General features: G+C 39.9%; 1 protein-coding gene across 4 annotated transcripts in view; it reads left to right on the top strand.

Annotated features, from left to right (window-relative positions):
* INPP4B (inositol polyphosphate-4-phosphatase type II B) overlaps positions 1 to 27,383 on the top strand; it is a 476,735-nt gene that overhangs the window by 174,954 nt on the left and 274,398 nt on the right. For 3 of the 4 annotated variants that reach the window (XM_075929898.2, XM_089777992.1, XM_089777993.1), the window contains 2 exons: positions 12,245 to 12,467; positions 14,396 to 14,440. In XM_075929898.2, coding sequence (XP_075786013.2) covers positions 12,377 to 12,467; positions 14,396 to 14,440 — 136 coding nt within the window. In that variant the 5' untranslated portion in view covers positions 12,245 to 12,376. Of the gene's footprint in view, positions 1 to 12,244; positions 12,468 to 14,395; positions 14,441 to 27,383 lie in introns of those variants that run through there. The other variant, XM_075929897.2, reaches the window with a different exon arrangement.

The raw sequence follows: 27,383 nt of genomic DNA, 5'->3' as shown, positions 1-27,383 counted from the left end.
TCCTTGGACCATTGCTAAACAGACTAAATGTTTCCTGTTGTCTAATAAAGAAACATACAGCCAAACCTTTCCTGCTTTATTTTGACTGAAGAGAGCATTTCAAAAGGCTGCATTGTCTTTTTCTAAAATTGGATGAAAAGTCATATGTTCTATAGCTCCTCTGACAATAAATACGAGTTTGATATTTTGGTTCATTAAATATAATGTACAATATGAGTCTTGGATTGATGCATGGTCATTTCAATTTCCTCTCTCCCAATCTGTGCTTAATCTGGACCATTTATCATGTAATGTGTTCTTTCCTTACACTTTTGTTTTCTGCCCGATACTGCTACAGGTAATTCATTTAGTGAATTGATACAGACAATAGCTAAATAAAAATGATTATTTCATACAAATCTAAATAAGAATTTGAATTTAAAGATTTTAATTTGGATCTGGTATGAAAAGCATTTTCAATTATAAATACTAAAATATAAACCTTCCTTCTTACAGAATTGCTGTCAATTGGCTATGATTTATATTTGAAATATCAATATTTTGGAGTTTGCCTGATATCACAACCAAGTTTCAGAGCCCCTTTTATCAATTCACCATGTCAATTTTGATCTAATGGTTCCTGAGTTTTCCATGAAAATTGGCTGTACCTAACTGGATTGGTTCATTATTATTTCTTCTTTTTCATGAATACCAAAAAAAAAAAAAAATTTCCATTACACAAACTATTTTAAGGTTGTACTGAAACTTAGGTGATGGAATGGACTTCCTTCACTAACCTTTCACCTGAGGGATTCAAAATTTAAAATCTATCTCGTATTAGAAATTAAATGAGTGTTGTCTTTGGTGGATGTCTGTCTATAACATGCATCCCGCAAAGTATCTCTCACAATTAGGCTTGGGGACAAACACAGAACTGACTTGGCAGGAGTGTAGCAAGTAATAATGATTGTATATTTGCAAAGCAATGAGAGAAAACATGTATAACATTTGACTGCTTCATGGCAGTAACTATGATTAATATTAGCAGTCTTATTACTATTATTGCCTGCTTTTTACAAACACCAAATAGCTTTCTACCCACCCCAAGAAAAACACTAAACAGATTATTCAGACTCTTGGCTACAGTTCTCTGTGATGACTGTCCATGTTCAATACCAGTTGAGAGGACAATAGTTTTGTCCTTTAAAGGTTATTTCCCTTAAGATCTGTTAAATTTTGCCTCTTCAGGATTGGAATTAAACTTATTCTCACACTCTGTGTGAAGCAATCAATCAAAAAGGACTCTTAGGCTTCTTATTTCACTTACTTTAACAGTAGGAGCAAGAAGATGAACATAACTCTCGACTTTTCCAATTATGTATTTATTGGCTGTAACTATAGCAATGGCAGTTTTGTGTTAGTAGCTTTTCACACTTCTAGCACAAAACTACTTTGATTACCAGAATTTGGTAATGATGCTGAGCCCCCCTTTCTCATGGTCATAATTTCCTATTCCTCTCATCAGATAAATTTTGTTTTTCCTATTTCCTCCTGTCTTGCATTATAGAGGTATGCCTAGTCCTTCCAGTGCACGGCATTGAATGTGTACATGTCCTAACTACTCCTGTATCTTTGCAACAAGGGAGAGGAAGAAGAAACTTTCATGTGCCCTGAATAATCACTTAAAAAAAAAAAGTTAAAACATTAGTTTACATGGGTATTGAACCTGCTATACAGTGCTTTGTAAGTTCTCAACCCTCCCCTTGCACTCTAACCTGTAGCTCCCTAGGAAATGCTCATAATTTTTTATCCTAGCTGAATTGCTGTAACAGTGCCAGTACTTTCCTTGGACTGCATTCAGTTGAGATAAATACACCTAATAAGGTCAGTTCTAAAAGACAAGGGAGTTTTCCTCTTCAGGCTGTTTCCTTCACAGGATTGCTCTGTACAAGCTGTTAGCCTGACAACGTGGCCACAAAACCTTTCAAGTGGCACGAATCTAGCCTTTTAATTAGTGAGAGTATTCCTCTCTCATGTGACAGTATGGTGATGTGTTGGTCAAAACATGAATCACATTGTTTTGTTAACCCCATTTATGATGGTACCCTTCATTGTGGTTTACAGCATCCATTTTGTAGCACAGATTTGACACCAAGTAGACAAGCTATGTCTAAGAAATTGTCAGAACAATCAAGGGCCACCAATGTTAAATGTCTCTTTCTGACTGAAACAACAGGCCATGAAATGACACTCTATGCAGGCTTGGGGGCTTGGAGCTAAATCCACACCCCATCTTGTAGCAGATGGGGGGAGAGGGGAAATAGCACAGAGACTCAGGATTAAAAGGAGTGATTCTCTCTACAAGGGGAGGCTCACCAATACCAGAAACAAGAGTGTCAGGCAAAGCAGTCTGGGCCAAAGCATTAAGATCAAGCACAGAATTCACAGGAATAAGAAGACTGTTAAGACTGTGTTCAGGAGCCTGTTTTCAACGGATCTGCAACTCTCTTCTGTTTTCGTTTTTTGTCTGTTTTGTTTTAAGAGTAAAAAGTTTACAACTAAGAAATTCCTGTCTTAAACATTTGTATTCTTACTTTTCTGCCAGTGGCCATTGCATGATTTTAAATGACAAAACAAGTGCTCCCATAGCTAGGAGGACTTTTGTGGGGTGACCATGTCAAAGCGACTTACGAAGGCCGAGTCACTGGTTCCAGCATCTAAATGGCTGGACTGCGAGGGGTCATTGCCAGAGGAGGGTGTTGGACCTGGGATTTGCAGTTAGTAATGTGTGTGAATGCAGAGAAGAAGCAGTTGGGAGTCAGCAATTAGATCCAACCACAATAGACTGTTGTTCATCCACAGATTGTGACATCACACTACTAAATTACCCTGGGTTCCTCCTTGTCGCCCAGCCTTACTGTCTCCCTTTTGCATGAAATAATTTGGTCTTTTCTGCAAGTAGCTTCCAAAAGCAGCTTTGTAGGATAGTACAAGGGTAGCTATTAAAATTTTTTCCCCTTTGTGTTTTCTTTGTCTGATTTTTGTGGCACATTTCATTCCCACATCATGGCATAGTGGGATGGAGACCTGGCTCAAAATGTGCCTTCACTCTCCCTGTGAAAATATTGATCACTGATGGCCATAACAAGTGTCTTACATATGTAGAAGAAAGGTACTCCTTGAAAATATGTGCTTACTTTTAAGTGCCAACTGCTAGGAAGAGGGTGCAGCTGCCTGTTTGATAAATCCTGCTCTCCATTCCCATGGATGGATAGTTTTTGAGGCCAGAAGGTTACCATTATGATACTTTAATCTATTCTCCTGTTTAACACAGGGCAAAACTTCTCACCGAATAAGCTCTGCATGTGTTCCTTTGCTTCTAATTGAACCAGAGCTTTTTAGAATATCCAGCCTTGGTTTAGAGACTTCAACTGATGGAGATTTCACTACATTCCTTGAGGGAGAATGGCAAATTAGAGACAATGGATTTTAAGAAGGCAGATTTTGGTATGCTCAGAGAGCTGATAGGTAAGGTCCCATGGGAAGCAAGACTGAGAGGAGAAACAACTGAAGAGAGTTGGCAGTTTTTCAAAGGGACATTGTTAAGGGCCCAAAAGCAAATTATTCCACTGTGTAGGAAAGATAGAAAATATGGCAAAAGGCTGCATTGGATCAAGCAGGAGATCTTGCATGATCTAAGAATAAAAAAGAAGTCATATAAAAAATGGAAACTAGGACAAATTACAGAGGATGAATATAGGCAAACAATATAGGAATGCAGGGGCAAGATTAGAAAGGCAAAGGCACAAAACGAGCTCAGACTACAAACAGGCATAAAGGGAAACAATACGACAATCTATAAATATATTAGAAGCAAGAGGAAGACCAAGAACAGGGTAGGCCCATTGCGCAGTGATGAGGGGGAAACAGTAACGGGAAACTTGGAAGTGGCAGAGATGCTTAATGACTTCTTTGTTTCGGTCTTCACCGAGAAGTCTGATGACGGAATGCCTGACATAGTGAATGCTAGTGGGAAGGGGGTAGGTTTAGAAGATAAAATAATAAAAGAACAAGTTAAAAATCACTTAGAAAAGTTAGATGTCTGTAAGTCACCAGGGCCTGATGAAATGCATCCTAGAATATTCAAGGAGCTGATAGAGGAGGTATCTGAGCCTTTAGCTATCAATTTTGGAAAATCATGGAAGACAGGAGAGATTCCAGAAGAATCTCTTGGAAAAGGGCAAATATAGTGCCTATGTATTAAAAAGGAAATAAAAACAACCCAGGAAACTACAGACCAGTCAGTTTAACTTCTCTGCCAGGAAAGATAATGGAGCAAGTAATTAAGGAAATCATCTCCAAACACTTGGAAGATAATAAGGTGATAGGGAACAGCCAGCATAGATTTGTAAAGAACAAGGCAGGTTCATAACTGGCTGGATAACCGTTCTCAGGGAGTAGTTATTAACGGTTCACAATCCTGCTGGAGAGGAGTAACAAGTGGGTTCCACAGGGGTATGTTTGGGACCGGTTCTGTTCAATATCTTCATCAATGATTTAGATATCAGCATAGAGAGTACGCTTATTAAGTTTGCAGATGATACCAAGCTTAGAGGGTTGCAACTGCTTTGGAGGATAGGGTCATAATTCAAAATGATCTGGACAAATTGGAGAAATGGTCTGAGATAAACAGGATGAAGTTTAATAAGGACAAATGCAAAGTGCTCCACTTCGGAAGGAACAATCCGTTTCACACATACAGAATGGGAAGTGACTGTCTAGGAAAAAGTACGGCGGAAAGGAATCTAGGGTTATAGTGGATCACAAGCTAAATATGAGTCAACAGCGTGACGCTGTTGCAAAAAAAGCTAACATGATTCTAGGATGCATTAACAGGTGTGTTGTGAGCAAGACACGAGAAGTCATTCTTCAGCTCTACTCTGCACTGATTAGGCCTCAGCTGGAGTATTGTGTTCAGTTCTGGGCACCGCATTTCAAGAAAGATGTGAAGAAATTGGAGAGGGTTCAGAGAAGAGCAACAAGAATGATTAAAAGTCTAGAGAACATGACCTATGAAGGAAGACTGAAAGAATTGGGCTTGTTTAGTTTGGAAAAGAGAAGATTGAGAGGGGACATGATAGCGGTTTTCAGATATCTAAAAAGGTGTCACAAGGAGGGAGGGAGAAAACTTGTTCTTCCTGGCCTCTGAGGACAGAACAAGAAGCAATGGGCTTAAACTGCAGCAAGAGAGGTTTAGGTTGGACATTAGGAAAAAGTTCCTAACTGTCAGGGTGGTTAAACAGTGGAATAAGTTGCCTAGGGAGGTGTGGAATCTCCATCTCTGGAGATATTTAACAGTAGGTTAGATAAATGTCTATCAGGGATGGTCTAGACAATACTGAGTTCTGCCATGAGGGCAGAGGACTGGACTCAATGACCTCTCGAGGTCCATTCCAGTCCTAGTATTCTATGATTCTATGAATGCAGTTCCAGTGCTTAATTACACTATTTTAAACATTTGCACAGTAATTGGGGTTTGAACTTATCTAGCATTAGCTGCTAATAATGAGAGAGAATGATTTCTTTTTTCTGCTAGGTTAGAATTACCTTCCATCAGAAATCTATTTCCCAAATTAATACACGTAGCCCCTGACTACCTTCAGTAAACTAAACAGATGAAGAATGTGAAGCTTCAGACTCCGGGGTATGTGTTTTAGACCTTAAATCATGCTTGTAGCTGTACCAAATGCTTCTCAATTTTTACCCTTTTTTTTTAAGTATAGAATAAAATATAAATAGTTAGCAAAAGAATGCTAAATATTTTCCTGTTCTTTTCAAGGAGAAGGAAATAAGGATGGGAGTTTTATTGGTAGATATGCAGCAAAAATGGGTCTGCTAGACATAATTAGCAAGATTAATCTCCAACTGGACATATTTACAGCTCATGTGATAGGGGTATACATGCAGACAAATATGATTCAGGTAGAAAATACATAGAAATATCCTTAAGCATAGTTGGATATGAAAAGAATGAATTTCTTTTATTACAAATAAATTATTATTAAAACATATTCCTTATAGGCATAGTTTAGAGTTCTACAACGATGAGCAATCCATCTAACATTGGGTTCAGTATTCAGAAAAACACGGGGACAAGATGACTACACACTGAAGAGAGGACACTCTGCAAACTGCTGTCACATAGAAAGGCTAAATAAGGCTATGAAGAGTGGGAAATGTAATATATGACACCAGGTCCTCCTATGGAGTGGTGCAAAGTAAGTAATTGCCTCACGGCCTGGAGATTCAATGGGGTCTAGGACTCCTGCTGCTGTCATACTAGCTTTGAGGGCGGGGGACACGGGCATTTGTGAGGTCTGGGCATCATGGAGGGCTGGCTACCTCTGGCCCGAGGCTCTGCCTCTTCTGGGGGTGGGAGCTGTTTACACCCTCATCACACCTGCCCTGGGGCCTGCAGTGGCTGTTGGCCTTGCTATATGACACACTTATTATCAAATATTGTGTCTGATATCTTGGCCCCATTGACATTAATGGTAGAATGCCCATAGATTTAAATAGTCAGGATTTCATCATGCATGATTTAACCTATTAAAATTACCACCAGCAGATGGTATTATTAATTCAAGAATAGCAGGAATTTGTGAGGAAAACGTTCGAAGGTTAGTGCAGAGTTTCAAGGCTCTAGGGCTGAAAGTGAAAGAAGAAAATGGTTATGTCTGATTGTCAAGGTTTGTCTGGATTAATGCAAATGATGTGGGAAACAAGACTTGCTAATGGTTGCTGGCCTTTCCTCCATGGTTTGGAATTCAACAAGGACAGAGATCATGAGGGTTCTTGGTAATAGAGGGAAGTGGGGTGTAGTCCTTGAATACTGACACTTTCCTTTTGAATTTACTGATAGTTATGGATATTCAGTAAGTCTCAAGTCACATGATAATTTTGAGGGAGTAGAGTTGAAAATTGGTTTGGGTATACCAGAGATTGGGTATATCTGAGATACCTTCCATGTATTTAGCACTTTTCAAGGAAGGCCACGATCATTAAGCCCATTTTACAGAAGAGGAAACTGAGGCCCAGAGCAGTGAAATTACTTGCCCAAGATCATTGGGCAGACCAGAGGTAAAGCTGGGAATTGAACCTAGGTTTCCTGCAGCTATATTTCAGTCTCTCTCCATAGTGCTTTCTGAGTAGGCTACTGCTGTCCTTAGTGGGAGTGGGCTATTATTCCCAGCTTATAAAAGCAGTCCACACTTTTGCAAGGATTATACTTAATATATTCAGAGAAGCCTGCAATATCTATGTTCAGCATTTTAGTTATTGGTTTATCATGGTATTGTATAAATAATTGTATGGTCTCCCTTGCTTCCAGAATAGGTGTGGTATTGATTTAATGAAGTGTGTCAAAAGTGAAAAGGATATAGTGATGTGTGAAAGAACCTGCTGGTGTTAAAGGAAGCAAATTGTTATGCTTCAGCAATGCGAGAAAACTAAGTTATGTACCATATTACATTCATTTTAAATAACTTCGGGCACTCTTCATGTGGGACAAAAATGAAGATTATAATGGTAACTTATATACTTTTTCTCTGCGTTGCTTTCCCTGCCAAAAAAAAGATAAAAAATTTAATTAAATTCTTTATCTTTGATGAAAAATTTAACTTTCAAAGGAGGATTAACACCGCATCATCAGTAACCATGAGATGATTTGATCACTGCTAATTTGAACCTGAAATGCATCAGCATATAGAATTCAGTCAGCTTTGTGAATTAAGAGCCTCTGATGTCTGTATTAGAAATTTCCTGCAGATATAATTTATGTATCAAAGCTTCCATTCTACTTTTGTTACAGCATATGGTGGTTAGCTGGATGGTGCTTTATATTTTAGTGACAGTGTCTCATTGATATTCTGTACCATTTTCCACTGCTGAGGTAGAAATTCAGAATTACTCTTTGCCAGTGAGTGTGAAAAGAGAGAATAATCTTTAGACATTTTGAACTCTATTTTTAAGTATTTGGCATAAAAATCATGGTTTTAAAATATTCTCTAGAAAAGAGTAGCTGTCACTTGCAAGTGTAGACACTGAGCATGTGCTCAGTATACAGTTCTCCAGTAAACACTCCAAGGAATTTTTTTTAATTAATGCATGAAGATTTATAACTCTGATTAATGGAAATAAAGCAGGTTCATGTCTGTCAGTTTGCCATTCTTGCTGTAATTTTTGCATGCTTAGTACAAAAAAAGTTAATTTAAGAATCGGATTGACAATTATACCAAGCGAGAAATTACAAAAATTGGCATAAAAAAACCAACAGTTTTTCTCAGAAGCCTAAATACATTTGCCTTGTTGAACTTGTGCCTTTTCAATTACGATATCTATTCTAGAGACATCCTGGAGTTTTATTCTGATTACCTATTTCATTTCATGAATAAAATTTACTGATAAAGTGGAACATCATCCAGATCACACACACCACTTAGAATTTGCAGAAATATCTACCGAAAGGGATGTTGCCAAGATTAATCTCAGATACATGTTTAAAAAAGAAAATGCAATTCTGGCCTATAAGCTACATTGCAGTGTCACTTTTTAATCTTTAGGAACCATGATGTTAAAGAAGAAGAACGTGCTAGCTACTGTTAAACTGGGTGGAGGAGATAGGGGCTAATAATTTTTCAATAAACTTGTTTCCTCTTGAGAAAGGACATAGTAGGTGGGAGGGTGCCCAGCTACGTGCTCCTGGAATGAATGGTGCCTCAGTTGGAAGGGGCACGGCTGGGGCTAGCTCACCCTCCCAGCCCCGTGCCAGTACTTTACGGGCACCTATACTGTGCAGCGTGAATCTCTGGTGGTGATTTTAAGGGCCCAGGGCTCCAGCCATACTACACATAGCTGGTCCCCAGGGCAGCTGCCCCTTTTGCACTTCCCCACCTTCTCCCACCATCGGCAGCCCTGAGAGAGGCTCTCCCTGTGCCTGTGGGGTATTTTCACCTTTCTCTGACACTTCATTTGATAGCATTTCTGTTGTCAGTTCTTTGAATTTTTTGTTTGAATTACAGGCATCTTAAGAGACCTAGACTCTGTTTTTATATTTACCTGGATGAGAAAATAATGGCTTCACTTTAAAAGGGTTATAATGCAGAAAGCATGAGTACTAAACACCAGTAAAATCAATGGCAAAAGTCTAATTGACTTCAGTAGAATCCAGGAATTCATCCAACGAGCGTGCTATGTTGTAAGATGCTGGGGTAAAATCATTGTGCTTTATATGGTTTTGACTCTCCTCTTTTCTACAGTTATTCTTTGGCGGTAGAATATAAAATATTTTCGTTGTCCACACATGGAATACTTGTTGTGTGGAATATATTATATGAATATAATAACCCTGTCACTTGCATCATTCTGTGGATTTAATGACGCTTTAGGATTTTCCATACTAAATCCTTATTTGCAGAAGGTTTCAATTCAACTAAATCTTATCTCTGGACTGAAACTTGGCATTAAAGATTTAAACCTGAGAGAGATTTTACTGGTTACATTTGGGGAAAAATGCTTGGTAATTTGAGAAATGAGCACAAGGAAAAACTAGAAAAGATTATTATATAACTAAATTCTACCCCAGTATAAGTTTTTTCCCCCTACTGTGAATTATTCACTTGTAGTTATTGAACTTGTAGGTATCTTTTTCAATACTTACAAGTGAATAATTCACACTAAAAGCAATTTGAAAATAGTTTGTACAAATTGTGAATGTACTGTATTTTTGGTATATGAATTTATTGCATGTAGACATTGACACAATAGACGCAATATATAGTTTTGATCTGCAACTTAAAATGTCTTCCTATTTGCATTGACGTGGATCCAGTGAAGACTATCATGACAACTGACAATACAGGCAGTCCCCGGTTTACGTGGATCCGACTTATGTCGGATCCCTACTTACAAACGGGGTGAGGGAACCCTGAACTAGCTGCGCCCCCCCCCCCCCAGCAGACCGTCGAGATGCACCGTGTCACGGCGGTCCCGCCGCCCGAGTCCTCCGAGGCGAGAAAAGCCACTCCGCATCTCCCTGGTATGCTGGGGGGAGGGGGAGCGCAGCTAGTGCACCTCCCCCCCCAGCAGACCAGGCTTTTCTCGCCGACGCCTGGGGTAGAACAGCTGGGGGGGCTGCCGGGTTGGTCCCACAGCGCCGAGGTGCGGCGCTACTGGACCAACACAGCAGCACCCCAGCTGCTCTGCCCCAGGCGTCCCCAAGTCAGCCGCTGCTGAAACTCATCAGCAGCTGACTACAGGAAGCCCGAGGAAGAGCTGCTCTGCCCCGGGCTTCCTGGAATCAGCCGCTGATCAGTTTCAGCAGCGGCTGACTTGGGGACACCTGGGGTAGAGCAGCTGGGGTGCTGCTGGGTTGGTCCAGTAGCGCCGAGGACCAGCGCTGCGGGACCAGCCCAGCAGCACCCCAGCTGCTCTGCCCCAGGCGTGTCCGATTCAGCCACTGTTGAAACTGATCAGTGGCTGATTCCAGGAAGCCCGGGGCAGAGCTGCTCTGCCTCGGGCTTCCTGTAGTCAGCCACTGGTCAGTTTCAGCAGCAGCTGACTTGGGAACACCTGGGGCAGAGCAGCTTGGGTGCTGCCGGGTTGGTCCAGTAGCGCCGAGGAGCAGCACTGCGGGACCAGCCCAGCAGCACCCCAGCTGCTCTGCCCCAGGCGTGTCCGATTCAGCCGCTGCTGGTCAGTTTCAACAGCAGCTGAATCTGGACGCCAGTTCGGACTTACATACAAATTCAGCTTAAGAACAAACCTACAGTCCCTATCTTGTACGTAACCCGGAGACTGCCTGTAGTACCCATATTCATCTGACAGATGTAATTGTTATGCTCAAAAATGTTGGTATTGCAAAATCATTGGTACAAATCGATTATAATGTTTCTGAAATGTACTTTGGAATGAAGTTCAGGGTCTCAAAATTGGTCCATATCTGGCAAAGCTAGATAGAATGACATCACTCTTTCCCATCCCTCAAACACATATACCCATTTTATGGTGTCCATTTTAGGTTCATGTGTATTCAGTGATACAGTATGTCTTAACTTAAGTGCTTAGCGTATGGCAATTCTGACTGTCACAGCTAAGAGGTAAATATAAGCAGGTGTTTTCTTTCTGGCTGGCGGCAGAATGCTTGTATGCAAAATCACTGTTCCTCTTTAGCTTCAAATTAAGTATTTTAATAGGTTTGCATTTTAGTTATAAAACTTGTTGCACTTGGTTTTTTTGGTAATTTTTTCTCAAGCATAGTAACTTTGATATCCAAGCTGCCTTAATGATTATTTCTATATTTCTATAGACATGTTGTTATAATGTTAATTATGTTTTCCCTAATGATATTATCCATTTGTAACAATTTGTCAATTGTTATTTGAGGGTTACCAATACTTGCCTAAGCTAAATGACTTAATCCTTTCCTCTCTTTTCTATTTTTGACTCTAATATAAAGTCAGATTTTTAAACACACTAGATAATTTGTTCTTCACTAGCTTTAATCAAATGAGTGGCACATGTTACCTGCATTTTCCTGGGAGCCTAAATGGTTTTTCTTCCCTTTTCTTAAAGTATGATCATTGAATAATTCACACTTTTGTCATAATGGATAGCCGTGAACTTGTGCATCGTTGTGAGGTTGGAAGCTCTCACCTACAACCTGTTGTCTCCTCATGGAGGAATAATGTCATCCTAAATAATCTCTGCATATTGATTATCAGTATACTGGAAGGAATAGATGAGAAGCTGAGCATAAAGTATACAGTTTTAATAGAAGACATGTCCATATTCACCTAGTGAATCCCATCAGTCCCTTTGTCAGAATGCTATCTGCTGTTTCTACTAAGTAGAATTATTGTTTATGTTGGCTGCCCTGAAAGCTACCTGCTGTGCAGTAGAATCCAAACTAAAAAAGGATTTCCCATTTCAATTTGATGATTGTCACCTAGTTTTCCAGTACATTAACTGCTTTCGGAACTGCTATGTAGCATGCACTTAGTGGTTCACTGAATGGGAAGCAATAGGGGCTTGATGCAAGAGGTGAACGGTGTGTGTGTGTGTGTGTGTGTGTGTGTGTGTGGTTTTTTGAGAGACAGAATAGGTGTATAAGAGTGTGTATTATATATAGTATCAATCCTGCCATGATCTCCAACCTACCCATAATAACTGCATTCCTAAAAAGTGTCTTAATATTTTCTGAATTCAGAGTTTGAGTGGAGAACCTGATCTTTACCTTGAAGCTGCATCTAAATCAGAGTGTGAATCTGGGATTGTGGCACTTGGAAGAACAAACTTGGAAAGTTTGCAGAACAAAATTCAGCAGCTTTGGAGACTGATCATGGAAATCAAAAAGGAGAGAACATCAGATGAAGCACAACATTTTCTTCCTGCAACACAGGCAGACAGTATTAGGGAGCCTCAGTTTACAAGTAAGAGTTCCATACTCCTTATTTGACGTTATATACAAATACTATTTTTAAAAATGCTCCTAATTCTGTAATTGCATAAATCAATGGACATGTTGAATCTATGGTACAATTTAAATTGTTGACTGACATTTAGCTATACAAAAGGAAATAAAGTGATTAATATTTTATTTAAACATTATTGCTGTTTTAGATTTATGCAAATAATCTCCTTGGGAGGAATGAAGAGTGTGATGACAACATTTTGTTTTTTATTGATTTTTAATAAGATTTTAAAACTCTTAAATTTGAAAGAAAAATACATTAACACAACCATAATGCAGTACCATATACATTAGAACTATAGAATGTTCTTTGGAGGCACCTAGCAGTGTGGTAATTCCTGCTCAGTATACTATATTCTGAAAAATTGTCAGTTAGTTAAGAAACTGAGTCCTTTTTAATGTTTTGCAGTTGGTAAGTTACTTACTCATGTCAAATGTATATCCAACTTTGCCACCATGTGTCAACCAGTCTGCTGAAAATGAGGATTGGGCTCTTGAATTTTGTGAAATACAGTTGTCAGAGCAGTTAACGGTTATGTTTTTGAAAAATATGATGTGTAGTTCACAAAGACATTTTTAAACATTGCTATTGTAAGCTCTCCAGGGTATTTCATTCTGCAACTTGAAACTTTTGTTGAGAAAATACAGTCTTTCATTTTTTTTAAATATCTTTTTTCACTTCATAGCCAAAAACCTCCTTCTCAGTCAACCTCCATGCACATTCCTCTCCATGTTGGCATAGCCCCTTCTTTTTTAGCCTTTCTTCAGTAATAGTAGCAACGGGAGACAGTTACTATGTGTCCATCAGTACTGCAGCCATTCTCCACTTACCTTTTGTGGAGATTGAGCAAACTAAAAGTTACTTGACCTGTTTCCCTCATTCTCCTCATTGGTCAGCTGTCAACTAATGGTTCCTCTCACATCCTGGTGGATTGAGAACATGTTGCCATTGAAAATACAACATCAAAGCACACTTCTAAAATGCAATGGAGTATAGTATAATCATAGTCAGGATAAGAAAAGGGGAATTTCCCATCTTTCACAAACAAAATCATGGCAATTTTGTTGCACTACAGCAGCGGTGGGAAACATTTTTTGGTCGAGGGCCAACGACCCACAGAAAATTAGTTGAGGGCTGCACACAGAAAACTCTCACTGATGTGGCACCCAGTTGAGAAGTAGAAAGACACTTCCCACATTTCTCTTGCACACCTTAGCCTGGGGAGGTGGCACCCTACTAAATTTTTCTCCAGCACCATGGTGGGGCAGCGGAGGGTTGCGGGGGGGGGGGATGGGCTGGAGTGCCAGCAGATTCCCCCAATGCAGAGGGTTGGAGTGGGGCTGTGAGCCTGTGCCTGAGGTTCCCTACCCCTGCACTACAATTTCTTGATCATACATAACATTCTGCTTTTATTAACCTGATTTATATTCATTGAGTAAATGTGGAAATTTTTGTTGCAATATATGTTGTGCTGGCTTATGCATTTAAAATGAATCATTACATACCATAATTTTGAGAGATTTAGGCAATTGTGCAGTGGTGTATTAGTAAACTTATTTAAAATAAATTTATGTTTGTGTTTATCAGACAGAATATATTAGTAAAAGTTTTCTTTTTTTTAATTAATTTTAATTCTTCAACCTGCAGATACAAGGTAAAAGCGAAGTGATCTTTCAAAAAATGTAAACAAGACAAACTTCACGGGCGTTTGTTGATCTACAGGCACATTGTGAAAAGTTCTTTTCTAGAATATAGTTTCCTTTAAAAACATTAAAAAATTGGTAGATGCCTCCAGCAATGGCAAGAAAATATTGTTACCTAAGCAAGTTAAGGTTTAGTATATGGAACGAGAATTTACATATTTCCGTTTTTTTTTATATTAAAAGGTATTCAGAAGACTGCAAATGAGTCAAAGCTGGAGTTTGTCCTTGGTAAGATATAGTTTTTTTTTCTGTACAAAATGGAATGTATGGGCATAATCTGTGTCTATAATTATAACATTCTAGTTTTAAAAAATTGACAGCCTTGTGTAGTGCATATTGTATGCCTATATTGGAAATATTGGGGCAAGGTACTCGCTGTTATAAATTGCTATAGTGCCCACAGTGGAAATAGAGCTACTCCATTTTTATACCAGCCACAGATAGTGGAACTAGAAGTACAGCTGCACCCACAGGCTGGAAGTGGTTTCCATCATATACAGGGTTTACAGTATAGTTCAGTAGCTATCACCCCAAATTGTTCCAGCACTCCTAATACGAGCTGTGTGATCTGATCCATAATGTTATATAAAACATTATGGATTATGGGCTAAAGAAGTGAAAATCTCCATGTTCAAAATTTAGGCAGCTCTATTTTATTTGGTGATAATGCTATACCTTTGAATAATGTGTAAATGTATTTAAAAGTACAACTATTCCTTTCTGGAGAAAGGTTAATTTAAATCTGTTTTGCTGCTATATTATCCTTTAGTGCATTTACAGGGAAACAGTCTGTTTTCAGAAGGTGTTCTGTTAGTACATACCACCCACTCCATTCAGATATAGATATAGATATATGTACAGGCAGTCCCCGGGTTAGTACAAGATAGGGACTGTAGGTTTGTTCTTAAGTTGAATCTGTATGTAAGTCGGAACTGGCGTCAGCCGCTGCTGAAACTGATCAGTTTCAACAGCGGCTGAATCTGGACGCCAGTTCTGACTTACATACGGATTCAACTTAAGAAACCCAGGCGTCCCCAAGTCAGCTGCTGCTGAAACTGATCAGCGGCTGATTCCAGGAAGCCCGGGGCTTATATAACATTGTTTTATATATGTTTTATAATGTTTTATATAACATTATGGATCGTATCACACAGCGGCTGACTTGGGGATGCCTGGGGCAGAGCAGCTGGGGTGCTGCTGGGTTGCTCCAGTTGCTGCAGTCCCGCCGCCCCCGTCCTCCGGGGCGAGAAAAGCTGTTCCACGTCTCCCTGGTCTTCTGGGAGACCAGGGAGACGCGGAGCAAAGCCACGGAGCATGCCCGCAGCAGGACAGCCCGGGCGTGCCTGGGCTGTCCCGCTGTGGGCGTGCTCCAAGGCTTTGCTCCGCGTCTCCCTGGTCTGCTGGGGGGGGCGTCCCCCCCCAGCAGACCAGGGAGACGTGGAGCAGCTTTTCTCGCTGGAGGATGGGGGCGGCGGGACTGCAGTGCATCTGGGCGTCCCGCCGCTCCAGTCCTCCGGGGCGAGAAAAGCCCCGTTCGTAACTGCGGATCCGACATAAGTCGGATCCGCGTAACTCGGGGACTGCCTGTAATATGATTAGCAGAGTTCAGATGGTCAAGCAGACTAATTGGCTGAGCATGTCTTCTAATTTTTAACCTGATGTTTTGTAATAGAAATCATTTAAAGTAAATTATTTACCACTTAAAAGTGTGATAGATGTTCAATCTCTTAAATTTAACTTTTCCCTTATATTTTTAGTTAGCTTTCTCAATTTTCCAGTAAAGAAAATCACTACAAAGTGAAAGAAAAGACTATCTGCTCGTGGCTTCGTAAAATTGCATAAGAGTTATAGTGTTAATAATAGTGTGCGGTTATAGTGGTGAGTTGTATTGCTTAAATTACGTTATTTTCTAAACTGGTGTAGCTGAAGTGTTACAAAAACTGTATGTAAACCAATTCTTTGCCAGTCATGCCAGTTTAGATAATAACTTCTTAAGTGCAGTGACAGTCCCCCCGCCCCATGTTTATACAGTGCCTAGCAAAAGGAAGGCCTGTTGGTTTTTGGCACTTTGGCGCAACCGTAACTGATAACATGGCTATCATATTAATATTACTATGATATTAATAAAGAACTGTTGTAGATTACCCTATGCTATTCAGCCTTGCAGCACCAATTATAAGAGATATCACAATGAAAAAAGGGCATGGCCAAAGTATAGCTGAACTCCAGTGACACTCAAGTCCCAGAACAGCTCTTGGCAGGCTGTTGGGAAGTAGGTGCAGATGAGAGCAGGCATTTCTATAGAAAGTGAATCTGTCCTCAGCTGTCTTAAGTATCAGTAGGTGGAAGTATAAAAGTAGCTTAAATCCTAGTTTTTTTCTGTCTCTTGTCAACACCAGCATGTGTCTGTTTTTAACTTGCAGTCAAAGCAGGAGTTGCAAGTCAGGCTAGCTAGGTCAGAGTCAGACACTGGCAAGAGGGCAAACTGAGAGTTAAGTGTGAGGAGGCAGGCTAGGTCAGGTTACCAGGAGATCAGAAGGAGGAAACAACTTGAGAGCAGATTCACAGGTCAATAACCAGACTCATGCCTGGTTGGAATACCAGAAAGTCAAGCCAGGGGAGTGGAAGCAGGAAACCCAAGGCATGTAGTCAAGAGCAAGGTGGATCCTGTTGCATGGACAGCTTCCTGTTCCTTTGCTGGGTTTAAATAGGGTCTCAGTTCAGTACCTATTCTGGCAACAATTAGCATCTACCTGTGTGGCTGGTTGGAACATGCTGGGTGTAAAGAGCCCTCAGAACCAGGGTTCAAGAACACCCACAGCTACTGACATTTCTCCTTTGAGTTTCACTCTGCTGTTGTTTCACATGGTGACGGAAATGTCCTTGTTCATTCAGCAGTGTTATGAATTATTTCACTGCAGCTCTAGGAATAAATTTTATTAGATAACTGCTGCTGCTCAATCAGCAGTGGCACACAAGTGCAAACTCAGTTGTGCAGGACGATCGCACCTGGTCAATGATGATAGAAAATAGGACTGTTAGATATTGTGTAATTGAATAGTCGTGTAACCCCATAAAATATGTTTGGTTATATGACTATTTGACAGTCCCTGTGCATGGAGGCAGCAGTGAGTGCATTCCAGCCCCTCGCCTGGGGAGCCCTCTGCCATCCCATGCTACTGCCTCTCTACCAATAGAGGAGGGAGGCAGCATTGTGGAGCTGGTGCTGCAGAGAACCGGCTTTTAAGCTGCCTCCTCCCAGCACTGGCTCCTGCTTCCCCACTCTCCTTCATCCCCCCCCCCCCCCCACTGCTTGGCTGTGTCTACACTGGCATGAATTTCCGGAACTGTTTAAAACGGAATACTATTCCGTTTTCAGTTTTTCCGGAAAAGGAGCATCTACATTGGCAGGCTGCTTTTCTGGACAAGCGCTTTTTCCGGAAAAGTGTCTGTGGCCAATGTAGACGCGCTTTTCCGGAAAAGAGCCCCGATCGCCATTTTCACGATCGGGGCTTTTTTCCAGAAAAGACTACTGGGCTGTCTACACTGGCCCTTTTCCGGAACAGTGTTCCGGAATAAGGACTTATGCCCGAGTGGGAACAGCGTAGCTTTCCCGGAATAGTGCCTGATTTTGTACAGTAGAGCGTCGTTGCTTTTCCGGAAATTCAAGGGGCCAGTCTAGACAGCTCGCAGCTTATTCCGGAAAAGCGGCTGATTTTCCGGAATAAGTGGCCCAGTGTAGACACAGCCCTTCTGTAGGAGGCAGCAAGGGAGGGGACAGATGGTTCCATGGGAGTCTATATGCGCGGGGATCTGGTTTAAGGGCCAGCTCACTGTGCATATTGATTCCTGCCTGCCTCCCACTTCCACACTGCTGCCTTTCTATCAGAGGCAGAAATATGGGGGTGGGGAGGTAGGTGGATATGATACTCATGGGGAGCCTGCTTAAAGCTAGCTCCTTATGGGCACCAGCTCCCACTCCACTTCCCACCCTTGTTGCCTCTGTATCAGAGGGGGGAGTGAGTGTAGTCGATAGTATAACTGATAAACCTAAGCTTATCGGTTAGTCGTTTACTCGACTATACATTAATATCCCTAGTTAACAATATGGAGATGTTTGCAGGATTGGGTCTTTATTGACAAGCTGGTCAACTGATTTTTTCGTTGTTGTTTTAGCTATTTACGTTAACCCCCACTCCTCCAGTTAAGATTCCCGCATACTTAGTTAGACTGCCTCCCTTTGAGATACTTAAACCCACTATCAATGTGTAAGGGAGTGTAAACTGGTGAAGTGAAGGAGACAGGAGTAAGTTCATTAAAGCCAGGATACTTTACACTCTGTTATGCTCCCTTAGACATGGGTAGATTTGTGTAAATAGATCTAAGGAAATCTAAGTTAGTGTAATGAGCCTATGGCTACGTCTACACTGGCCACAATTTCCGGAAAAGCCATGCAAATCAGGTAAGTCAGGATAGGGAAATCCGCGGGGGATTTAAATATCCCCCGCGGATTTAAATAAACATGTCCGCCGCCTATTTTCCGGCTTGGGGAAAAGCCGGAAAAAAAGCATTTAGACTGGCGCGATCCTCCGGAATAAAGCCCTTTTCTGGAGGATTTCTTATTCCTACTTCAAAGGGCTTTATTCTGGAGGATCGCGCCAGTCTAGACGCTTTTTTTCCGGCTTTTCCCCAAGCCGGGAAAAAAGCGGCGGACATGTTTATTTAAATCCGCGGGGGATATTTAAATCCCCCGCGGATTTCCCTATCCTGACTTACCTGATTTGCATGGCTTTTCCGGAAATTGTGGCCAGTGTAGACGTAGCCTATGAGTGTACGGAGATACCAGTTTGATCCTGTGACTCCAAGTGAAAATCAGGAACTTAAAGGACGTGTAAGTTGATGCAATAAATATAATGAGTAAACTGAAAAAAAAATTGTTATACCTACCTCGGTCCCTGTAAACTTTAATAGATTTGCTTAGTCTAATCCCTGAATTTGGCACTTGAATTTAGCAGAAAAATTCCAACTGATCATAATTGTAAAATTTATTAGCTAGGGTCTAAACTGTCTGTCTATCCTAGTCTAGTTTTTGTGGAAGATACCAGTCAACTAGAATCTTGTGCAGGGGTCTCTAGCTCCTGGCCCAAAGTGATTGAGCAATCCGGTCCAGGACTCCTTGTGGACAGGGGTTGGCCTATCTGTTACCGGCGCCCAAGCCTTGCTCTTTCTGCCATCACTCTGACCTCTCCCTGTCATGGCACCCCATCCCTCAGGCACATGGCTTTGGGGATCACCAGAGGGGACTGGTACTGTGTAGCAGCAGTGGTTGTGCCTCTCTTGCACTCTGAGTAGGTTGGTTTATCTCTGTTAATGAATACACATTTTAAATTATAAAATGCAAATAGATAATATTGTGCAGTTATTTAGGGGCAAGTTTGTAACTCCTGTTGGTGAGTTATACAGTAAAATACAGGGATGTCTTATAAACTGAACACTGCCCCTAAAGCTAATCTCTTACGTGCTAGCACAAAATCTACTGAAAGCTGGCATAATCTTTACTAACAATGTATCTGGATTCTTATACCAGATGTATCTCACAATGGTGAGTCATACAGTAAATAACTTTTACAAATGAATGTCACTAGCAATTAAAATATAGAAGATCCTTTCTGTACTATTTGACTGTTGCCCCCCACACATCTGGTGCTGCTTCATGTAAGCGACTTGTGCCCTCAGGAGTTCCAGTAACTCGTTGTCTTTTCAAATCATTACACTGCACAAACATTGCACTCCTGTACAGCAGCAAAGGCATTGCACACTGTACATTAGACACACAGTAAACAAAGTTACATTGATCAGGGTAAAACAATGGTTTGTAAATTTTCAAAGATTTCCACTAGGTTTTGTAGCCCTGCTAAAACTGTTATTAATTGGAGTCACAAGACAAAAATCCTTCACACCTGGGAGTGACTGGCTCTGATTTATAATAGCCTAACACAAATAAATCAAATATTGCCTTAAGATTGCATGATTCTCTTATACTCGTTATTTTGGGATCTGTAGTTCATCAGAGCTTCCATTAAACAAGTGCCTTTAGAAGATGATTTCAGATATGTCCATTTTTTTTTAAAGCTTAGATCTCTTGAGAGTCTTTACTCTTCAAACTCACGTTGCCTTTTGTCTTCCCTAGTCATGGTGCTCTGTTCTGTTTGCTAGCAGTGGAGTGAAATATATTAAATATATATTGTTTTCTGAAGTACCATGAGGAATGCAGGAAGAAGCACATGAAATTCAATGCAGAAAACTGAGTGGGGGACAAGAGCAGTGCAAAGGAAGGGAAGAAATAAATATGAAACTGATTCAGCACATTCAACTCCTGTTGAATTCCATGAGAATCTTTTCACAAACATCAGGAAACACGGGATCAGGCTTAATAGGCTTTTTTAAAACATGTGGGCTCTTACTAATTCTTTCCATTGTTAAAATTTCATTAAATTACTAAGAGATGTGATTCAAAGAATTTGGTGATTTGGGGGGGGGGGGACACTCCCCACTGCAGAATCCTAAGAGGTTTGACTGTCTAGTTGTATTTGCATTCTCTTTTAGAGCAAAAGAGAAAACACAACAAGGAAGGAAGGAACAAAGCAGAGGAGGGTGCGAATAAGAAAAGTAAACCAGACAGTTGGTTAATAAAGTGCTCAGATACTATTGCAATCAGCATCATCTAACAAACTTTAATTTGGTCATAGTATTGATAATCCTGCCATGTCTGTTGGAAATGCATTTTATATGTTTCCGCCATAGCAGCCCATTAGGTAACATGGTGATGCTGCTCAGATATCATAATGATACATGTGGTACAAGAATCCAGATAGATTGTTGGTAAAGATTATGCCAGCTTTGTAAAAGATTTTGTGCTAGCACATAAGATATTAACTTTAGGGACAGTATTCAGTTTATAAGACATCCCTGAATTTTTGAAGTTATGTCCTGAAATGTATCTGCAAAGCAAGATTTGAAGGATTCAATATTTTTTCCTTGTGTAGTTCTAGCTTCTTTCCAGCATGATGGTATAGGTGTAGTCACTCACGTAAAAATGTACAGTAGACTTCCGATAATCCGGAACCTATGGGACCTATGTGGTGCTGGATTATCAAATATGCCGGACTATCAGGAGGTACTATAAGATGGTTATATATATATATATATATATATATATATATATATATATATATATATTATATACTATATATAAAGTGTTCTTAACCCTTTTTATTGTACATACTATACAGTATACTGTAATGTTTTAGTTTTTTTAAGCCTTTTTTTACCCTTTTTGCTCAGTTCAGCTGCTGCTGCTGTTACCTTGTGACTCATTTTTTGCCGAAGCTCACTCACTAGGCTCTTGCCATTTTGATGCCGGACTATCAGGAGTGTCAGACTATTGGATGCTGGACTATTGGAGTTTTACTGTAATTGAATAGAATCATTCATAGGATTCAGGGAGAATGTAGTCATTGTGAATTAAAGATAAAATTGAAATCTATAGGGCATTTGTATTTTTTCCCAAGAGTGTTTTGAAAGTGTACCTGTCACCTGTACAAGTAAAAGGTATTGTTCTTTTTGTCATAAAATTTCTCCCTGGGTGATAATGTGATAGTTCTTGAGTGTAGAAGGTCAGGAAGCTGATTTATCTATGCCTTCCAAACCCAAATGTTACACTGCTCAAGTACTCTGATTAAATGTTTTCTTTAACTCTGGTGCTTCTTATGTTACAAGAACAGGAGCCTAAAGAATTACAGGAACAATATGCAGAAGCCTCATTTTAATCATGACAAAATTTGATGTCAGATTTCCTGTCCTGCCCTAGTTATCTTAGTTACCTCAGTTTTCACATTGTCTTGTTATACGTCTTTGAAACGGAGGTTTCTTCTCACACACGCGCGCACACACACACACACACACCTCCCCCCCAAAGAAGTCTCAATCAGATAAATGAAAACAAAAGGTGGAGTGGGACTAAGCAGTAAACATTTATTTATGTGACAGTGCCAGCCCAGTGCTGCTGGATGTATTGAGCTCTGTTGGTCTTAAGGCTCTGAACTAAGGTTGCCTCATGTCTGGGTTTAGATTTTTGTGTTTAGGTGGCATTTAAGGTTGCTGGGTATCTGGTTTTTTACTGGATAGTGAAGGTTTCCACTGAAAGAGAGCAATGGGTATGGAGCCTTGGCAGAAGATGTAGAGTCGGGGAAGAAACCTTGGTGGAAGAGGCAGAGAGGAGGCAGAGGCCTTGATAGTCGGGTTACCAGCAATCAGAAGGGTGGCAACCCTACTCTAAATTTCAGAGTGGGAGATGTTGGGACTACATGTTCTTAAGCAATAACTCTGATAAATCTGCATGGATGCAGAGAAGTCTCCTTAAATTTTAAGAAACCCTAATCCCAATCTAACTCTTTTGTAAAGACGTGGATTTCGATTTTAAAAGTCCTAAATGTTTTTAGATATATCTACTTGAGAAACCACCTCTCTCCCCTGTGCTATTTGTGATGAGCACAGGTGTCTGAGCTAACAATCTCCTGGATTAACAGTAAGATACCAGTGATAAGATATTTTCCATTAAAAAAAAATCATTAGCGATGGAGAATACTCCACTGTTGTTGCCCTATAGGGCATGTTGAAGGCTTTTCTCCAGCAGCTTTTTTGTAATGGAATGGGTTTTTGTAATGGAATGGTGTGATAAACAATATTTACTTGAGTAATATTAGGTTCGCCATATAAACAGAAAAAAGCTCTACAACTCCTTCCTCCCAAATTTCAGTGGAAGGAAACCATTCTTACTGCATTACATATGCTGCATACTGTCCCAAAGTAGAGGGTGATTATGACTGCTCTGCATCTGTGGCATAATTAAAAATCAGTTGAACCACACTAGATGAGTCAGTATATTTTGTCTGCTTTGCACCATTTCAATGCTACAAATTAGTCATCCTCTATCACTAGAGTAGCGTGAGCAACTGGCATTGTATCAATGAATTGGATCTTACATGTTTTGCTTTCCTTTTAAAGACTTGGCATAACTCTTCTTTGGCCTACAGTTCTAATCTCATTCCTTTATGGGTCTCTTCCACTCTTCAAATTATATCAGCCGAGATGTTCCCTTTCATTTCTGACATTGTGTCTCTTTCCATCCTACCCCATATGCACAGAATGTTCACTCCTGCTGTTCTTCAAGCAACTCCTTCTCTGCATTCATATCCCTTCTTGTAGGTGGTTTTGAAAAGCCACTAGCACCTATCTGCATCTTTAGGCACTTAAAACCTGGAGAAATTGGACTCTACAAGGCTTCAGAGCAGGAATGTATCTGTGTGTTCCATACAGTCCTGAATACACTGACATGCTTAAAAATAATACAATACAAAAAATCTAGTTGGATTTAGGCATTTAGGAGAGATGGGGTGGGCTCAAGAATCCTTTGTGCCTAAGCTTTGGGAGCAGTTTGATTAAGTATTCTGCCTGTCATTTGTGAGAAGAGAAACTGGTCCAAGAGTCCTGGAATGCAGTAAAGTAATTACTCATTTAACTCTATAGATGCATTTCTGAAAATGTTTGTCCTAAGCAAAAACGTGCTATGCGGGGTCAATTTTCCCATTAAAAATAATGGAAAAGTTGGGGGTTGCGTTTCAGGTGGTGGTAGCAAAGTCAATTTTTTGTTGGTGCTGGGTCATCAACATCAACATTAGATATCTAGCAACACAAGTCACCACGGTTTGTTAAAACACAAAGATAAACATGTGAGTGAGCCAAGGAGCGCTGTGACCACGTGTATTCATCCGCTCATGCGTATTACCACTGTTTTCACCAACTTATACTGCCACGCAAAGTAGTCCGCCACTTGATTATTTTTGTGTTATTTAGGGAATGGTTGTGTTATTCGAAAAATGTTCCCTAAAAAAATCGTGCTATTGTGAAAATGTGTTAAGCAGGCACACGTTAAATGAGTAATTACTGTATTGAAACATCACCTTTAGGAAGTAAGAGAGAATTCTTCCTTTATGACATCCTATTTTCTATGTCCTGTACCTGTAGTACCACTCCTGCTTATTTCTCTTTAGCTAATTAGCTTTTATCTCAGTAAGCATATCTAGTTGTTGATAAAGCTGATGACAGCAAGTGTTTTCACCTTGTGTGGCTTCTTTTGTTACTTAAAGATAAATGGAAATGAGAACTAGCTTGGGGGTTCTCTTCACAAATCGTAACAGTCTAATGTAAACTCAAATTCCATGCAGATTATAGGGCTAAAAATCCCATACTATACCTTTCTGTGTAATTGGTATTTGTCAGCACAGGCTTTCTATTGAGCACAGGGATGCTTCTGTGCTCTGCAGCGGGTCACAGCATGTGGTGAACCTGTGTGCAGGAAAGAGAAATGATTGACAGAGCTGTATCAACAGCAGAAGATATGAGAGGTCAGCCGCCTTTTGGGGGGAGCACCAACAGTAGCAGAATCAAGAGCAAAGCATTTGTCTTCCATTCTGTGCTGTAAACTCAAACGGTTTTCCAGTGGTTTGCCAAAAGCTGTTGCCTCTTTTATGAATTATTTCCCCTTGAATTAATCTGTGTAGTGTATGCATGCAGTATGTGACAGCTTTGTAAATAGAAATATGTATAAAACAGAGCTTTGAATGAGGAAAATTATCCGAAACCCAGTAGCATAAAGTCTTTACTACATAGATTTGCTTACATGTTTTGGAATAAATTCATACCTAAGGATATATTTTTTAATAGCTAATCTGTTTAAAGATGAGTTTGTAGATATCTGTACTGGAAAAACTAGAATAGTTGAATGGACTCTGCTAGGATTTAGCCATTTTAAGAGACAGGGGTTTAATCACAGTTGTTCTGGAGTGATGTGGCAAATAATAGGAATGAATACTGACAGAACTGTGAAAATGTTGGGTTTCTGGTTGTAGATGATGGATTGCTTCTACTTTAAGTAAAGGGAAAAGTGCAGAGGAGGGTGGGAAAAAGCTTCTCATTTTTGCCTTGTATAAAAAGATCACGTAACACTTTTTCAGTAAAGTCAGCTTCTCTTTGACATTTTTATGTATTGTTTACTTGCTTTACATGTGCCCCATAATCCTTAAATAAAAATGTTAAGTAATATTTTCTAAAGCACTCAATTTCTGTTTTAAAAAGTGATTTAAGCACACAGGAGCCTGAATCTTCTTTTAAAGGTCAGTAGCACTTAAGCACTTAAATTACGTAGGGATAGCTTTACAGAGGTATGTAGACACATAAAATGCAAATAGGTATTTGTTGGGATTTTCAAAAATGCCTAACACAGGTTAGGTGCCTAATTCCTACTGATTTTGTGCTTAGGTGCTTATTTTGAAAATCCAGCTAGTTGTCTATCTGCATCTTTAAGTGCCTTTTATACCTTTGTAAATCCGAGCCTTAGAGTATATCTATACTGCAAACAGAAACTTGCAGCTTTGACTCTCAGAGCCTGGATCTACAAACTGAGACTTGCTGACATGTGTTTCTGTTTGCTGTGTACAGCTGTTATGAACATTTTATCCATAATTACCCAAGTGCCTAAGATGCTTTTGAAAAAGAGGGTTAGGCTCTTAAGTCACTTACAGTAAAAGTTTCAAAAGTGCCTATGTGTTTCTCTTCACTATTTGCGATTCTATAGTATGAACATATGTAGGTTTTAGATGATTTTTTCCACTTAATATAGATTATTATTTCTGACTTCCTTTATTTAAGTGTATATCTTTTTGCCACTTGAATTAAATAGGTCCTTATGGTGGACTTGCAATGTGAGTCCTATAGCGAGCTCTGATGTGAAAAGTCAGGCTCCCCTGCAAAGCCTTGAAGATCTGGAATTTTCAAATGAGAAGCTGCTATAAAATCCAACTAATATTGTTTCTGAAAGAGCAGGCTATGTATGATTCAGTAGCCATGCTTATCTACCAACAGGTAGGAAACCATTTTCTTTTCCAAGTGCAACCTATGCTGGGTGGACGCAGGGGAAGATACACAGTGGTCTTAGCTGAGATGCTTGGAAAGGACTTGTGCTTGTTTTTTTTTAAAAAAAATAAACGTGCTTGGAATTATCAGAAGAGGATACAGGCACTATTTTTTAAAATTTATATTATAGTGATGTCTCGACTATGTGAAGGTCATATCAATGCATCCTTTGGTATTAACTTCATTAAGAAGGAGTAGAAGACTCATAGGTAACTGTCTCAAACCCTGCTGTAACTCCCAGTACAAGGAGACAAATAAGACTTTTTTATCTTCATTAATTTTGTTCTTCTAGTGAGTTCAGGGCATAATTATATTTACTGAAAAAATTACTCAAAAAAATGTACTCAAAAAACCAGGCCATTGTTTACATACAATAATACTGTAGCAATGAAGGAATTTTAAGCATGGCCAGTATTTCAGCATGAACAAATTATAGTGTTCTTTGACCTTTTACGGGACTTCAGCTGGAAATGACATTCCTTGAAGGTTACCAGGATCAAACTATGTTGTTTGTCACATTAAGGCTCCATGTCTTTTGATCTGTGGAAGGTGATTAGTGTTTCACCCTTTTTTGATCGTTTTTAAAATGCCAGCTACAAGAATCAGGAGATGACAATTTAGAACAATATCCTTTCAGCCAGCTTCATTACTTTTGAGGAGATGAGCGCATTGTTGACCTAGAAGCTCCTGAAAGTGCCAGAATATTTTACCTGTACAGTTTTGCTAGAGCTACCAACAATGTCCCACCAGTAGGCCATTTTTCATTGGACAGGTGTCATCTATTAGTATGCCATTTGTCATCTGATAGGTGTTGGTTCTTTTCTAGCTTAATCCTTTGGCTGGTCTTTGACAGAAGAGACTGAGACTTGGTAGCCACAGCATTCTGCCAATTGAGAGGTACTCCCTCAGTAAAGAGGACAGTGGACACAGTTCACTTCTTAAAGTTGTTTGGAACATGGATCCAGCAGAGTGAATTACTGGTGTTGCATAAAATTCTTGCAATAAAGTTGATCCTCTAGAGCTGTCCCACTCCCCTTCCACCACTCTTTGATTGCATCTTTCCTAAAATCCTTTGTTAGTATTCACGGATCTCAGTAGTTTTTTGGTTTTAATGATAAATAGTCTTTGCTTTCCCTTT

Source organism: Pelodiscus sinensis, chromosome 4, assembly GCF_052426305.1.
Source record: "Pelodiscus sinensis isolate ZL-2025 chromosome 4, ASM5242630v1, whole genome shotgun sequence".
NCBI classification, from domain to species: Eukaryota; Metazoa; Chordata; order Testudines; family Trionychidae; genus Pelodiscus; species Pelodiscus sinensis.
This window is presented reverse-complemented; position numbering and strand designations above follow the sequence as displayed.